General features: G+C 37.9%; 1 protein-coding gene across 26 annotated transcripts in view; it reads left to right on the top strand.

The window, feature by feature from the left end:
• The window catches only part of TRPM3 (transient receptor potential cation channel subfamily M member 3), a 904,668-nt gene that overhangs the window by 753,562 nt on the left and 134,420 nt on the right, over window positions 1–16,686 (top strand). For all 26 annotated transcript variants that reach the window (XM_025359898.1, XM_025359896.1, XM_025359895.1 and 23 more), the window contains one exon: window positions 6,967–7,039. In XM_025359898.1, coding sequence (XP_025215683.1) covers window positions 6,967–7,039 — 73 coding nt within the window. The remainder of the gene's footprint in view (window positions 1–6,966; window positions 7,040–16,686) is intronic.

Genomic DNA, 16,686 nt, shown 5'->3' with positions numbered 1-16,686 from the left:
TGAATGCCCTGCTAAGAATTTTTAGCTTTATGTCATAGGGAATGAAGGCCACTTTAAAACATTCTAATATGGAAAGCAATATAATCAGGCATGGAAGATGGCCTGAAAAGCAGCAGAGACTAGAATGAAAGGACGGATGGACAGGACCAGAATCAAGAAGACTAGCAAAAAAAGGACTGTAATAGTAGATGCCGCAGGCTGAACAAGGGCTGTGACAGTGACGACAGAGAAAAAGAAGTAGCTAGGAGGAAGAAGCCATGTGGCAGAGAACTTTTCACTGTCTGGCAGATCATATGTTTTACTTACTTTCACTCTGTCTTCCCTTTCTAGAACACAGGCTCTATGAAGGCAGGGAGTTGTCAGTGTGGTTCGCTGCTCCATTGCCAGCACCTAAATGGTGCCTGGTACAGAAGAGATAGTCAATAAATATGTCCAATAACAAATAAACTACATGCAAGAGGGTGAGGGTGACAAGTATGATGTGCAGATTTCTGACTTTTAAGGGGGCACAAAATGAAAGCAAGCACATACACAGGAAAGCTCGTTGGCAGGCAGGTTGGTGGGATGGAGAAAAGGGGACCATATCAGTTTGAAAGATTTTGCTTCCCTTCAACGTGAGAATCAAAATTCCATTTAGGCTAAGGTGATCTGTCCACAAGAGAGCAGAAGATATAAGATATCAAACTGAATTCGGAGGAAAAGTGTTTTTTTAACAAAATGTTTTGATGTTGAGGTTTTTGGGATTTTGAAGAATAATCTCACTGTATTCCATAGTGCTTTGATAAGATCACCAACCACATTGCAAACATCCAGAAGTTTTAGGGTGCATGTTGAAAATACCAATTTTATAGTAAATAAACATCAGACTTTACTAAATCACCTACAAAATAATTAAATTAATAACTTCTACCCAATTTAAAATATTTTTCTATTAAAATTCATATTGGTGAGATTTGATAGGATGAGCATATATGCCTATCTCCCTTCCTGCTCCTCATCCTCAAATGACACAAAAAGACAAAATCACAAATATATATATATATCTCCATCCTAAGCAGACTCTGTAAGTGCTCAGCACGAAGGGAGAGGGTAAAGTATCCCATATTGTGAGACAAGAAATTTTTAGCAATTTCTGGAATGTTAAAGCAGGTATAGAAACTAGAGTTTCAGATCCAGCGCAGTGGCTGATGCCCATGATCCCAACATTTTGGGAGGCAAGACGGGCAGATCACTTGAGCTCGGGTGAAACCTTGTTTCTAAAAAACATACAAAAATTAGCTTGGCATGGTGGTGTGCACCTGTAGCCCCAGCTATTCAGGAGGCTGAAGCAGAAGGATCACCTGAGCCTTGGGAGGTCGAGGTTGCAGTGAGCCAAGATCATGCACTCCATCCTGGAAGACAGAGTGAGACCCTGTCTCAAAAAAAAAAAAATAGAGGAAGGGAGGGAGGGAGAGAAGGAGGGAGGGAGAGGAGAGAGAAAAGGAGGGAAGGGAGGGAGGGAGGAAAGGAAGGAAAGGAGGGAGGGAGGGAGGAAGGGAGGAAGGGGTTTCTAAATTATTCTAGGAGAAAAGTATACACTATGAAGAGTTATTTCAGTTACCATACATAACCAAAATAAAGACAGGGAACAGGAAAGGGCCCTGAGAGCAAAATCAGAGTAACAAATTAAAGAACTCCCCTCAGAGTAGCTAGTAAGTTCAGAAATTCCCTATCTACAAAGTTTATTTTACTGATATACTCACCCATGCGCATACACAGATATTCACTGCAACGGTGTTTGTAATAGCAAAAGATTGAAAATGATCCAAATGTTCATTAGCAGAAGTCATGGTACATGCATGTAATAAAATATTCTGCAGGCAACAAATGATATACGTGTGTATATATATAATAATGATATATTTGTATATATACATATATAATTTGTATATATGTATATATACATATATGTGGTTTTACATATGTATGTGTATATATGTGTGATTATACATATGTATATTTACATATATTAATATATGTAATATATTAATATGTATATATACACATATATACCCTATATATAAATATACCTAACCATATAAACATATATATGTATATGGTTAGGTAATTTATAGGATATATATAAATCCACTGTAATATTAAAAACACAATTTTTAGTAAAAGGAAATAAATTACATACATTTAAAAATGAATGAAAATGACAAAGTGTATATAAAAAATGTGAGATACATAATTTTAAATGCATTAATTAGAAAACAAGAACAAGAATAAATTGACTAGGAAGTCAACTTAAGATTCTAGGAAAAGAACAGCTAAGGAAGCAAAAGTAGAAGAAATGAATGGGTAATGATAAAAAATAATACTTTAAACTGTATATAATAATATTGGGCCGGGCATGGTGGCTCATTCCTGTAATCCCAATCACATCCCAAGGTGTGACGATGGCTTAAATCCAAGAGTTTGAGATTGGTCTGGACAACATAGTGAGACCTCCATCTCTCCATCTCTAAAACAGTTAAGTATCAAGGAAAGAGTGGTGGTGCATGACTGTAGTCCCGGCTACTCAGGAGGCTGAGGTGGGAGGATCACTTGAGTCCGGGAGTTCAAGGTTATAGTGAGCTATGATCATGCCACTGCACTCCAGCCTGAGCAACAGAGTGAGACCTTGCTCAGAAAATAACAATAATAATATTGATCAATACAATGAAAAACTGATTCTTTGAAATGACCATGATTTAGATATAGTGAAAAATAGAGAGAAATGAAAAAATTGCCATGTAATTCTAGATATAAAAGAGATTTTAAAACAGTAAGAGAATTCTATGTACAACTAAACAGCAATAAATGTGAAAATTTGAAATTTTGGGATATGATATGTCAACACAAAATTTCTTGATTTTGATATTCTTTTTTTTTTTTTTTTTTTAATTTATTTATTATTATTATACTGTAAGTTGTAGGGTACATGTGCATAACGTGCAGGTTTGTTACATATGTATACTTGTGCCTTGTTGGTGTGCTGCACCCATCAACTCGTCATTTACATCAGGTATAACTCCCAATGCAATCCCTCCCCCCGCCCCCCTCCCCATGATAGGCCCCGGTGTGTGATGTTCCCCTTCCCGAGTCCAAGTGATCTCATTGTTCAGTTCCCACCTATGAGTGAGAACATGCGGTGTTTGGTTTTCTGTTCTTGTGATAGTTTGCTAAGAATGATGGATTCCAGCTGCATCCATGTCCCTACAAAGGACACAAACTCATCCTTTTTTATGGCTGCATAGTATTCCATGGTGTATATATGCCACATTTTCTTAATTTAATAACACTGGATCTTATTTGCTAATATTTTATTTCATCCTAAAAGGAACATTTAGCAAAATGTTGATGAAATGCTCGATTATCTAGAAAAACATGAACTTTAGTCAAGGAGAGGCAGAAAATCTAAACTGATCAATAAGTGGTGAATAAATTATAAAGATGATCAGCAATCTATCCGTAAAAATGGTCCAGCACCAAATAGCATATAAACATCCTACTAACTCTGCCAGAAGTGGTGAATTACTTTGTTATAGGGACTATTCTGCTACATGAAGGGGAAAACATTCCCAACTCAGCAAGTTAGAGTAACTCTAATACCCAAACCAGATAAGACTGGTGACATGTACCAACCTCACTCACAAACATCATTGCAAAAATCCTAAATAAAATATTAGCAAATGAGATCCAGTGTTGCTAAGAATAACGCATCAAAATCAAGGAATTTAAGTCAACATATCATCTCCCAAAACTACTATTTTAATTCACATTCCCTCCAAGAATATTTAAGAATACCTGTTTTTTCCATCTCTGCCAACACTGAGGGGTGATAGGAAAGGAAGGCCTTAGTTTTTCTTCTTTCACTTTTTTTTCTGAAGCTTATATAAAAAAAAAAATGTGTAATTAATATTTTCAAACATTCAAATTTCAAATAAAATAAAAATGGAGTGGTGGTGAATACATAGTATCTCAGGTCAGTCCAGGCAAGATTATAATGTAACTTTGTCTTTGGAGCCTCCAGTCTCCCCTTGGTCCTCCCTTTTCCTCTTTTTAAGACATCCTTCCTCCCACACCCTGGGTCACTCCCAGGTGCTTTGGTTCTGAAACCAGGACAAGGATGGGGCATGAACAGGGGAGCAACAATTGCCCCCACATTGGTTTTCCAGAAAAACTGTGAAGCCCATAATATTCCAAGGCCCTTTCCTCAGAAACCCTTCAGAAACACCGCATTTATCCATCTTCCTTTCCCCAACCTCAAATAAATCTGTTGCTAGGAAAACCTGATAATCTTGTATTTCAGGGTAAATTTAATGTTATCTATTTGTTGCCTCAGAAGAATTTCCATCTGAAATGTGACCTTTGTGAAGCAAAATTTTAGTCATCAGCAGAACAAGTCAGATGGTTAAGGAATTCCATTTGATGCCTAATTTCTTAATTCTGAACAATGAACTCTGATGTTATCCTGAGTGTCCTCAGTTTGCTGCCAGGCAAGTACATGATACATGATAATATCTTTCAGACCATAGCCAGCCCTGGCTTAAAGAGTTGACTTAAAGGGCCAGCCAAAATTTCACCTCTGTCCCCTGGTTCTTTCTCCAGTGGACCCCAAATTTTCCCCTTAATTCAGGAATCCCTTCCTGAGTTCAGAGGATAGAATAGTTCCCTCTCAACTTTCAAGTGGAAACTGTGGGGGTATTAATAGCTGTTTGGGATAATGTCCAGATGGCGTCTTGGCCAAACCTGTGGTTATGCAGAAGCAGATTTCTGGAAAATTTAATTGAATTGGGGCACACCTCCACCTGATGGTCCTTACCAGAAGAGATCACAACTATTACCTGTGATCCAAACATAGCAGATAGATGGAGTTTGTTTGGCTCTTTGTATTTTTTAAGTTTTTTGATCAGGGCCGTACATGGTGGCTCACACCTATAATCCCAGCACTTTGGGAGGCCAAAACCAGGAGTCCAGGACCAGCCTGGGCAACATAATGAAACCCCATCTCTACCAAAAAAAAAAAAAAAAAAGGAAAGACAGAGAGACAGAAAGAGAGAAAAGGAAGGAAAGGAAGGAAGGAAGCTAGGCATGGTGGCGCATGCCTGTAATCTCAGCTACTCAGAAGGCTGAAGTGGAAGGACCATTTGAACCCAGGAGACTGAGGCTGCAGTGAGCTATGATCGTACCACTGTACTCCAGCCTGAGTGACAGAACAAGACCCTGTCTCAAAAAAAAAAAAAAAAAAAAAAAAAAAAAAAAAAAAAAAAAAATTGTTTTTAGTTCAAATATCTATAAAGGCATTTCAATTTGCAATTTCTGCCTTACCCACCTCCCAGGCTCTGACCTTAGGACATAAACACGTACGAGAGTCAAGTGTTCATATTATCTTATTCTTCCCTCTGCTTATTTTTTCCCCAATATTTAAGGCCCAAGTTATAAAGGTGAGAGCTATTCAATTCCAATCACAGCTGTTCTTCTAGCTCATTGTGTGACCTTAAACAAGTTACCTTGTCCTTAGGTGGTGAACTAGAAGTTTTCTGAGGCAACTAATTAACAGTCTATGGTTCTGTGTGTCTATTCTCACTACCATAGTGATAAAACTTAAACTTACAGATTAGCAAATCTGATTGTTTACCTCCTATGTAGTTGGAAATAAATAAGCACTATTATTATCTCATTCTAGAGATAAGCTTGAGGCATGAAACAGTTGAGTACTATAATAACTCAATGTGGATATTCAAGCAATATTTTGGCTTTTTTCCTATAGCCTCCTCTGACTTGGAAAACAAACTCTTCATTATTGTTAAGCATTGTTTGGAACTTTTCCTTTCCCTCTTTCTCTGCCATTAGTTATCACTACCCTGGAAGTTGAAAGTTATGCCTGAGGCCACATAACTATGTTGTTTATGTACAAAATGATACTCCATCATGTCAGCCACTGTCTGTCCATGTCAGTCAATCTATGGACTCTGTGACAATCTCAGTGTTCTAGGGGCAAATACAAAGTCAGATGTACTCCACCAACACTGTAATGGACTTTACCCACTTACTCTGCTTGAAGTATCCTCTGCTCTACTAAATGGGTCTGTGACCAGCTGTGCTGTACAATTTAGGAGTTCTGGAACTGGACAGCTTAGCTGTATTAATTTCTCCATCTATATCTAATATAAATGTTCATATTAATGGTGTTTAGATTACATAGTCATATATATCCATCCTCACGTAATTCATATAATTATTTTATGTATTTACATAAAACCAGAAAGAATGGAAGGTAACATATTTTAAAATATGCATTGCTATGCCTGACTCATAGCAAGGGCCCCAAAATCATAGTTTTATTTTTTATTGGGGGAGCAGGCTGTCTTAGTCTATTCAGGCTGCTATAACAAAATACTATAAAATGAGTGGCTTACAAACAACAGAAATTTATTTCATACAGTTCTGGAGGCTCAGAAGTCCAAAATCAAGGCAGCACAGATTCAAGTGGTTCATAAACAGCAGTTCTAGCTGTGTCCTCACGTGGTGGAAGGTGAAAGGGAGAGGCCTTTCATAATGGCACTAATTTTATGATGATTATTAATCATCACCTAATGACCTCCCAAAGACTCCACCTCCTAAAGCCATCACATTGGTGAGTAGGTTTCAACATATGCACTTTGGGGGAACACAATCATTAGACCATAATGGGGGACATATGGTTATGACCATAATCAGTGCAACTATAAGTGGTCTGTGTTTGGAAACTACTGAGGCATCTCCCTCTTAATAAATCACAGAGCCCTTTCATCAGATTCTTGTTATGTGTGCTTGCCCTGTGGCTAAGAATCTACTTTGTAGATATAGAGATAGTCTCTGCTCAGATGTGGTCTCATTGATTTAATTTCTCTGGGGGGAAAAATGCTTTGCTAATGATCACCTTGTCTCAAATTGCAGATTACGGTATTTCGGATGGGATCAGAAGGACACCAGGACATTGATTTAGCTATCCTGACAGCTTTACTCAAAGGTAAAAGAGTTTCTGTGTCCAGAGAATGCGAAAATAATTGAAACGAATTAATACAGTGACCTTACGTCTCCTAATAATAGATATAATCCCAAATGATACTATGACACAATAAATTATTGGTAACCTAGGGGTCTCTCCTGTAAGATGGTTACTGCTATTAAATTCTCCTAGAATAGATGCTATAGTGTGACTCGATTTTGTAAGATTTAAATATACTGCAGTTTAGTTATGTCCATTGAATTATAAACATACATAAATAAAAAGGCTGACGTAATATGTAAGATGCAATGTTATCTGAGGTTATTTAATGGTAATTTTTACCCTATCTACTTTCAAAAACCATTTGATATGGCATATGTGTGTGTATATGTGTGTGTGATATATATACACACAATAATAAATACCTTAAAACACACAATAATACATTAAAATGGAAAATTAAAAACCATTGAGAGGAAGGAGAAGAAAAAATTATGATACTGTACTTGTTATAATAGAGAATTAAATTTAAGCTTCCTGGAAGTCAAGGCAAAAATGGTAATACTCTGAGTTGTAACTTGTTTTGAAGGTGGGTATTTGTCCTGTTCTCTAGTCCCAATACTACAAAGTCCTCATCTATCTGTTCTCATCCTTGGAGCCATATGAAGAGCAGTTTCCTTTAGGTTCTGTAGATTAAATCCTTCCTGTGCTTTACTAGGTACATTACATTTGACTAATAATTTGCAGTGTTAAAATAAACAGAAGGAAGTTTCCCCTGTTCAGTGCTGAAATTCAAACTGAAAACTATAAGACAAAACAAAACCACAGACCTTGTTGAATGTGGTTGTGAGTTAGAAATGTCTCCTACATTCTCTCTTAGCTCCATAGTTTGTTGGTCTGCTGTAGCATCATGGTTGGTCACTACCTGTTTGTCATCTCCCTAGATAGGGCAGAGAATGTGTGTCATTCATTACTAACTTCTTAACATCTCACACAATCCTTAACATATGGCAACATTCAATCAAGTTTTGTTTAATAAATGAAGGGATGAGTGGATTACTCAGTGATTCAGTTATAGATTTAGCATTCCAAAATTAAAACTCAGAATACCAACTATTTCATTTATATTCCAGTGTATCTACTTTTCTTCCACTATTAATGTTCTCTTGAGGACCCATCATGTGCTACTGTGCTAAACTCTTTACAAATACTGTAAACATTATTTCAACAACCAAATGATATATGAGCTATTTTTAATCCCCATTTTACAGATGGAGTAAGTTGAGCTACAGGAAGTTGAGTAACTCGCTAAAGGTTAAAATGCTATTTAGTAAGCTTGGCCTTAGGTCCGAGTATGTCTAACTCTTCACTATACCATGTGACCCCTCTGACAATACTAGTTTGTCAGTTCTCTTCACCCACTCTCCAAGTGTATATATACACATTCATTCAAAATCCTGATTGCAATTTAGAAGTTTTGCAATCCCATGAATCATATCATGTGTCCAGCTTGAGAACCGCTGCTCTAAAGCATTGTATCCCAATGAACTAAGAAATACAAAGGCTTTGCAGAAGAATCACAGGACCAGGGACCAGGCATGGACTGAACCACAAAGCATACTGCAGGCCCCACTCTCCCCTTATCAGAGACAAAAATAAAAATTTGAGATAACTTACCCTATATTTGCCATTCTCAAATAAAGATATTTTAAAGTAATAATGTCAGTAACTGACATTTATTGAGAACTTACTATGTACCACTGTGTTGGACCCTTTCCATGTATACATTTGTTTATTCTTTACAAGAGTTCAATTACCAGATTTTACAAGCTCTATTTTATAAATAAGGAAATTGGGGCATAGAGCAATTCAGTAACATGCTCAAGATAAGTTGGCCAGTAAATGGTAGAGACAGTCTGACCCCATAGCCCTCACTTATGCATAGAGATACACAAAGCATCTCTTTCCCACTGATAAGAAATGAAGCACCACATTTACAACCTTGAACAAAACTCATAGCAAATGGGAAAGTGATCCAATTATTGATAAAAACATATTGGCCATTATAATATCTTCTACTGAAAATATTTTCTCCCTCTTTCATGACTTTGTGAGACTTTAAGTTGTGATTCACGTTTGGCTTAGCCTTAGAATTTATTCGTTGTTCTATAGAATAGTTGTTTTCCAACATTTTTCAGCATGACCTACATACGAAATACATTTTATATTATAACCAAATAGTTACACATATGTATTTGGAAAATTGAAATTAAAGTAGATGAAATAATATTTACATTGACAATATGCAATTGCAATATGCAGTGAAATTGGATATTTTCTATTCAATCTATTCTAGTCTTTTAAATGTTGATTATATCCCACTAAATTGATTTCATGACCCACTAATGAGTCATAACCTGCAGTTTAAAAAAACACTGCCACAGAAGATTAAAGAAAAGTATGATTGCGCTAAGAAATTAACATTTCTAATCACCATAATGAACATTATTTATGCAGCAGTTGATGCTAATGGGAATATATGCCATTAAAAGATTATGATGTGTCAACTCTATTTTGCGAAGGCTTTGAAATGCTCTCAGATACTGACCCATTTGATTTGTAAAGGCAATCAAGCACAGTACTTTTGCTGGCTTCTTCGGAGGCCAAGAGCCTACTTATATTGGTTTCAAACTCTTAAGTTTATTAAATTATTCTTCCTACTTTTTTTGAATTATGCGTGGGCATGTAACATGGTTCAACACTTAGTTGTTACATTTAGTTTGCAATTATCTGATGCATGTAGAAACTTTGTGCAGTCCAGTTTTTATTCTGCGGAATCTGAGAAATTTCTGAGAGGACCAGAAGTTAGAAAGAGGAGAAAGCCAGGAAGCGACCCACTGGTCCCTAAATCCAGAGGCCACAAAAAAGGACAGGAAGCCAGGTGACCATGGGAAAAATATTTCTTTGCTGCTCCTTGATTCCTGATCCTGTTGAGTTTGATTCTTCTTTGGGATCTGCATATTCTATATTAGAGGATACTATTTATATTATACAAACTTATCCAGTGTCTGTCCAAAAATGAAGAAAAAGAGAGACAGACAGAATGTTGTTACAGGGTGAGCTCATGCCTGTAACAGCAACACTTCGGGAAGTTGAGGCGGGAGTAGCACTTGAGCCCAGAAGGTCAAGGCTGCAGTGAGTCATGATTGCTCCACTGCACTCCAGCCTGGGCAACAGCACAAGACTGTCTCCAAAAAAAGAAAAAAAAAGAAAAGAAAGAAAAAAGAAGAAGAAAGAACGTTGTTTCAGTCAGAGATGTAAGAGGCCCACAGTTTCTTCAACTGATGACCTGGAGTAGCTTTTGAGAATGGGCAATGTCACATTTGTCCTTCACATGATGGGACCACTCCACAAGGGCAGTGGTCTGAGGCCAGAGACTGGGCACTCTCCTCCTGCATCAGCCTGCCCCTGCCACGCACACCAGGATATTCAGTTAACTTTGAATTTTCAGATAAACAACAAATAATTTTTGAGCATTAAGTCTGTCCCTAAGTGAGGACTTATCATACTTATAAGTGTGTCTCAAGTGAGTCTCAAGTGAGACACACTTATACTAAAAAAAAAAAAAAAGAAAGAAAAAGAAAAATTGTTTATTATTTGCCTGAAATTCAAACTTCACTAGGAGTCCTGTATCTTTATTTGCTGAAATAGGCTACCTTGTTTTAGGGGTGGGAAAGGGGCGATCCCTTTCCCATCCTAAGGGTCAGAGCTGACACTTCTGTAACAAAGGCATATTAACAAGAGAAAAGCATAACAAATATGTTTGATCTTATTTTTATGTGACATTCAGGCCTTCAGAATGAAGACCTGAAGATACACAGAAAACTTTTCATGTTTATGCTTAGGCTCAGTGAAGTATGAACAGCTCTGTAGAAATATGATTACACAGAAAGTCAGTCTGATGGAATGCTAACAGACTGAGAGGGGAAACCCATCAAGGCCTGTCTTATCAGATGCTTCTTGCCCTCTCTGTGCAGCATTCCTGCTGATACAGGACAAGCAAGCCCCAAAGTGGGACTTAGCCCATGACGGTTCTTGGCTTTGCCCAGGAAAGAATTCAAGGGTGAGCCAGCTTTATTGAAGAAGGAGTGTTACAGCTCTGGCACCGTTACAGCTCTGTTACTGCTCCTGCAGAGTGGGGCTACCCAATAGGCAGTGTGCTTAGATTAGCAGCTCAGGACAGTTTTGTAGTCATATTTATACCCACACTTAATTATATGTAGATTAAGGGGTGGTTTATGCAGAAGTTGCTAGGAAAAGGGTGGTAACTTTTGCATCATTGGCTCAGTGTCATAGAAGGGGGTGGTAACTCCTGGGTGTTGCCATAGCGATGGTAAGCCGACATGGCACACTGGAGGGCGTGTCTTATGGAACGCTGCTTCCACCCTGGCCCTGTTTTAGCTAGTTCTCCCTTTGGTGCAGTGTCCAAGCCCTGCCTCTGGAGTCAAGTCCTGCCTCCCACCTTACTTCCTTCCAGGTGTGGGATAGATCTCTTCTGGAATGAGGGTATTAATTTTGTTATGGCCAGCTGTGACACAGAAGGACAGGAGAAGTGGGTGGGGGGTGGGATTAGTGTAATAGCTTTAGGCTTTATGACTGGCTTTGGGAAAATGGGGTTCTGGTCTCTATGACCTGCCTTGGGGAAGAGGGATTCCAGTTTCTATGGCTTGCCTTGGGGGAGAATGAAAGGTGAGAGACAGGAGGGAAGGTGAAGATGAAAGAGAAACTTTGCTTCTGAGTCTGCTTCTGGGACCTTCAGTTTAGCCTTAAGGCAAGTTTGGCCTATCATTTTTCTAAGCCCCAACGTCATTGATATTTCTGGACCTCAGATACTGCGGGAGATTCTTTGGGAAGAATAACTCAAGAATTTAGGGAGGTCAACTAATCCCTCTGTCCACCTCCTTCTCTCAGCTGGCCCTGCCTTAATCACAACAACCAGAGAAAACTTCCACCGGAAAGGAGCCCAGAGTTAACTTAAAAAACTGTTTGGTGTTTATCAATCTGCTCCCCCAGCAGCCCCATGCTGTCAGCATCCCTCATACAGCAGCATAAACCTCTTACTCCAGGCTCCAAAAAGGCAGAAAATATTCATTCACAGCAAATGAAGTTATTATAAGTGTTCTCTGGACCCTTTCTGTGAATAAAATTACCCCCACCATTCATTAGTCTCATAGGCCTTGGATTCGATATAAAGTCAGATCACATGAGTGTATATTTTCATTCATACATGTGCACTGAAGAGTAATATGCGATGATCACTGTCCTCCATAAATGAGAAATTTGTTTACTTTGGGTTTAATCTTCACTGGTAAAGAAGTCCATCTGAGGCGCAGGGACAAAGTAACCTTTATTGCTTGCTTTCTTTTCTGGAAAGCATTTCAAAAGAGCTAAAAGAGAGTGCCAAAACAATATGTTTCTCCTCATAAATGTCAAGGTCATCAAAAACAAGGGAAGGCTGAGAAATTGTCACTGCAGGAAGAACAATGTGGTTTCTTGAATGGGTTCCTGGAGCAGAAAATAAAGGGTATTAAGTTAAAAAGTAAGAAAATGTGAATAAAGTAGGGGCTTTAGGCTTTAAAAAAATATTGAGAGAGAAATAAGAATGATATCTTATCACATATTATTAATCTGAGCAGGAGGCGTATTGTAATCAAAAACCTCCACAATTCTTTCATGCCAAAAAGACATGAAAGGAGATAGCAATCTTTGGAATTAATTTTAAATGTCAAATACATATATATTCAAAGGACTATGACAGGCAAAGGTAATATCTATACAAAGTATCTTTAGAAGTCACATAGATATGAATAATAGCTGATAGCTGTTGATCTTAAAAATGAGTAGAACCAGCACTGGGGTATCTAAGCAAGAGATATGAATGTGGACCTGAAAAAACTGTATGAAATCAAATTTTCATATGGACTCATACTGTTATTTCAGAGATAATTATCTAATTCCTATCATTTTATTTTATGTTTCTGATCTTCAGACATAATTAATGCTATCAATAATTAATCAATTAATTAATTACTTATAGATACATGGAGAATAACTTGTAATATACGCATTTGTAAATTTGTGCAAACTATAAAATAATTTAAAAATAAGATGGGCCTGGCGTGGTGGCTCACACCTGTAATCCTGGCACTTTGGGAGGCCGAGGCCAGTGGATCAGCTGAGGTCAGGAGTTCAAGACCAGCCTGGCCAAATGACAAAACCCCACCTCTATAAAAATACAAAACTTAGCAGAGCATGGTGGTGCGTGACTCCACCATGCGTGACCTTCCAGGTACTTGGGAGGCTGAGGCAGGAGAATCACTTGAACCTGGAAGGCGGAGGTTGCAGTGAGCTGAGATCACACCATTGCACTCCAGACCAGGTGACAAGAACGAAACTCTGTCTCAAAAAATAATAATAATAATAAAAATAAAAATGAAATGAAATTGAAATTGAAATGCAAAAAGAATGGCCAGTATGTTTTGTATGACTTTAGAAAAGTTTTAGGAAAGCATATTGTTGATTAGATTAGATCACACAAAATAATGAGAATCTCTATGTTCCGACCCATCTTCCATTACAATTGTAATGGAAATATATATATATATATGTATATAGTGGATATATATATAAAATATATATATAATAGAAATATATATGCTGAGTACAATGAATCATGCCTATAATCCCAGCATGTTGACAGGCTAAGGCAGGAGGATTGCTTGAGCCTGGGGGTTCAAAACTAGCCTGGGCAACATCATGAGACTTTGTTTCTACAAAAAAAAAAAAAAATTAACCTGAGTGGTGGAATACGCATGTAGTCCCAGCTACTTGGGAGTTTGAGGTGAGAGGATCACTTGAGCCCAGGAGGTCAAGGCTGCAGTAAGCCATGATTGCACCATTGCACTCCAGCCTGGGCAAGAAAGCAAGACCCTATCTCTTTCTCAAAAAAAAAATTATGTATCTAATGTTTTGAAATGACTTCTGAATGCATGTCTCCCAACTCTATGAACTAGAAAATGCAGAGTTACTATCACAAACTAGCACTTACATCAATAAGCAATTGTTCTTGCTGCCTCATCTCATTTTTTAAAATAATTTAAATCCCAGTAAAGCAAAACTTTTGGCATATGTTCTGAAGTATTTTTTGTCCAATAATTCCATGCATCAGGTAGCTCTCATAAACAACTAACTTATCCTAGAGTGTTTACTGAGAAGTTACCTTGCTTAACCTCTCATGATTCATGAATGGGTTTCATGGGAATGCATTATGACATAACTTTGATAATAAAAAATTATTTCTAATTATGTGTACAAGACTTGCTGACCCTCTTTCCTGTGGGCAGAAAGTTTAATACACCATATGGATGATTGCTTTATTTTTAATGTTATTATTTTCTTAACCTTATACTGTTTATGTAGCATAAATAAGGCCAATAAAAGAGACATACTTGTTGACATTTTTGTGAGATACAAAGTTACCATAGCTCTGTTTTGTTTTGTTTTTTTTGTTTTTTTTGTTTTTTTTTGAGACGGAGTTTCACTCTGGTCTCTCAGGATGGAGTGTAATGGTATGATCTTCGCTCACTGAAACTTCTGCCTCCCAGGTTCAAGCAATTCTCTTGCCTCAGCCTCCCGAGTAACTGGAATTACAGGCTCCCACCACCATGCCTGGCTAATTTTGTTGTTTTTTTGGTATGTTTTTTGGGTTTTTTGTTTGTTTGTTTGTTTGTTTTGTATTTTTAGTAGGGATGGGGTTTTCACTATGTTGGACAGGCTGGTCTCGAACTCCTGACATTGTGATCCGCCCACCTCGGCCTCCCAGCGTGCTGGGATTACAGGTGTGAGCCACCGTGCCCGTCCTATAGCTGTTAAATAGTGAATAAATGGAAGTAGATGACATTTTGTCCAAAAGCAACCTACAAAGTCAAAATGTGAGACATTTTCCATCTATTTTAGACATAAAAGTGCCTAGGACATTACTGTGTGGATTGGTAAACTATAGGTGGATAGCAAAGTGTTTTAGGGACTAAACACAAGGTAAGGTTTATAGTGTTGAGTCTTTCCGAAAGTATTTATTAAGCCTTTCTCTGCTTTAGGCCACTTTTAGCTTCCTTGTGTCCTCTGACTTGCAGATCAAGCTTCCCCAAATGTACTTGTTTCTTGATGGTCCATTTTACCCCTTTATTCAAATCATTAACTTTGATGTCATGAAGCAAATTGGTCATCAGATGTTGGAGTCCAGGCATGGAACCCCCAAATTCAATGTCTTTCATGTGCGTCTTGTTGCTGCCTCATCCGGAAACCACCTGGAAGCCACAATATCCACTTTCCCCCTTGCTACTCCATGCATTTTACAGACTAGGAAATGAAAACCAAAGAGTCTGAAAGATACTCAAGAGAGTTTTCAAGTTAGTGGCAGAGTCAAATCTTAAACCCATGTCTCTTCACTTCTACCCATTTTTCTTTACATTGCATATATTAGGCTTTGGAAGATACAAGATTCCCTGGCTTCACAAAGCCACAGGTGCACAGGTATTTGCACCTGTGCCTCTGGGGGATCTTGAGTAATTAACAGATCTGGATGTCTTCTTTCTAAAACTCTCAGCACACTTACCAGCTGCCCAGATGACCTTAGCTGCACACACAATATTTTAGTGACGGAGAGTAACATCAGCAAGATGGTGGAACAGAAGTCCTCCTGTCATCACTCTCCCCACAAAAGTACAGCTAGTAATTATTCAAAGACATGAATACCATCCTAAATGCACCAGAACTTAAGGAAGAAACAGGAAAAAAAAGAAAACCAATATTTTAGTGAAGAAACTAGGATACCCACAGTTTTATCTAACATAATGGCAAGAATAAGGGTGATCTCATACTTGTTTTATTTTTGAATTGTTAGAGCATCAGTGGAATATTGCTGAAACTGGGAATTGTTTTAGTTACAAGTAACAGAAACACAATTTGAACAAGCTCCAACAAAAACAAATAAAACAGACTTGTAAGTTTGAATGACCAAAGTCTAAAGGTAAACTGAATTCAGGCAAAGTGGCATCCAGGACTCAAATGATGTCAATGGAGTCTGTCCTCTATCTCTCAGACACTAATCTGTACATAGGTTAGACAGAGCAACCATGAGCAGTACCAGACTCACACCCAGGCAAATGAGAAAACCCCAATCAGAAGGGACCATCTTTCCTGGTAACTGCAACAGAAAGGTCCTGGGAGGACTTGAATTTGCTCATCTTGGATCCATGCCCATCCCTGAATCCATCACTGTGGCAGGGGAATTGGGAGAATCCCTATGACTGTGGAATGAGAGATGGGGTTAACTGTATTTATATCAGGGTTTTTGGTTCCCAATGAAAACAGAGGTTCTAAAACCAGGAGAGGGGGAAAGAAAAGATGCTAATAAGACTAAATGCAACTAAAAGAAATACACATCTCTACAATTATATTAGAAGAAGTACTTTTGGGAGACTGAGGCAAGCATATCATATGAGGTCAGGAGTTAAAGACCAGTCTGGCCAACATGGTGAAACCCTGTCTCTACTAAAAAAAGAAAAAAACAAAAAAAAAATTAGCTGGATGTGGTGGCACATGCCTGT

This window comes from Theropithecus gelada, chromosome 15, assembly GCF_003255815.1.
Source record: "Theropithecus gelada isolate Dixy chromosome 15, Tgel_1.0, whole genome shotgun sequence".
NCBI classification, from domain to species: Eukaryota; Metazoa; Chordata; class Mammalia; order Primates; family Cercopithecidae; genus Theropithecus; species Theropithecus gelada.
The sequence above is the reverse complement of the archived record's forward strand: the minus strand, read 5'-3'. Positions and strand labels throughout refer to the sequence as shown.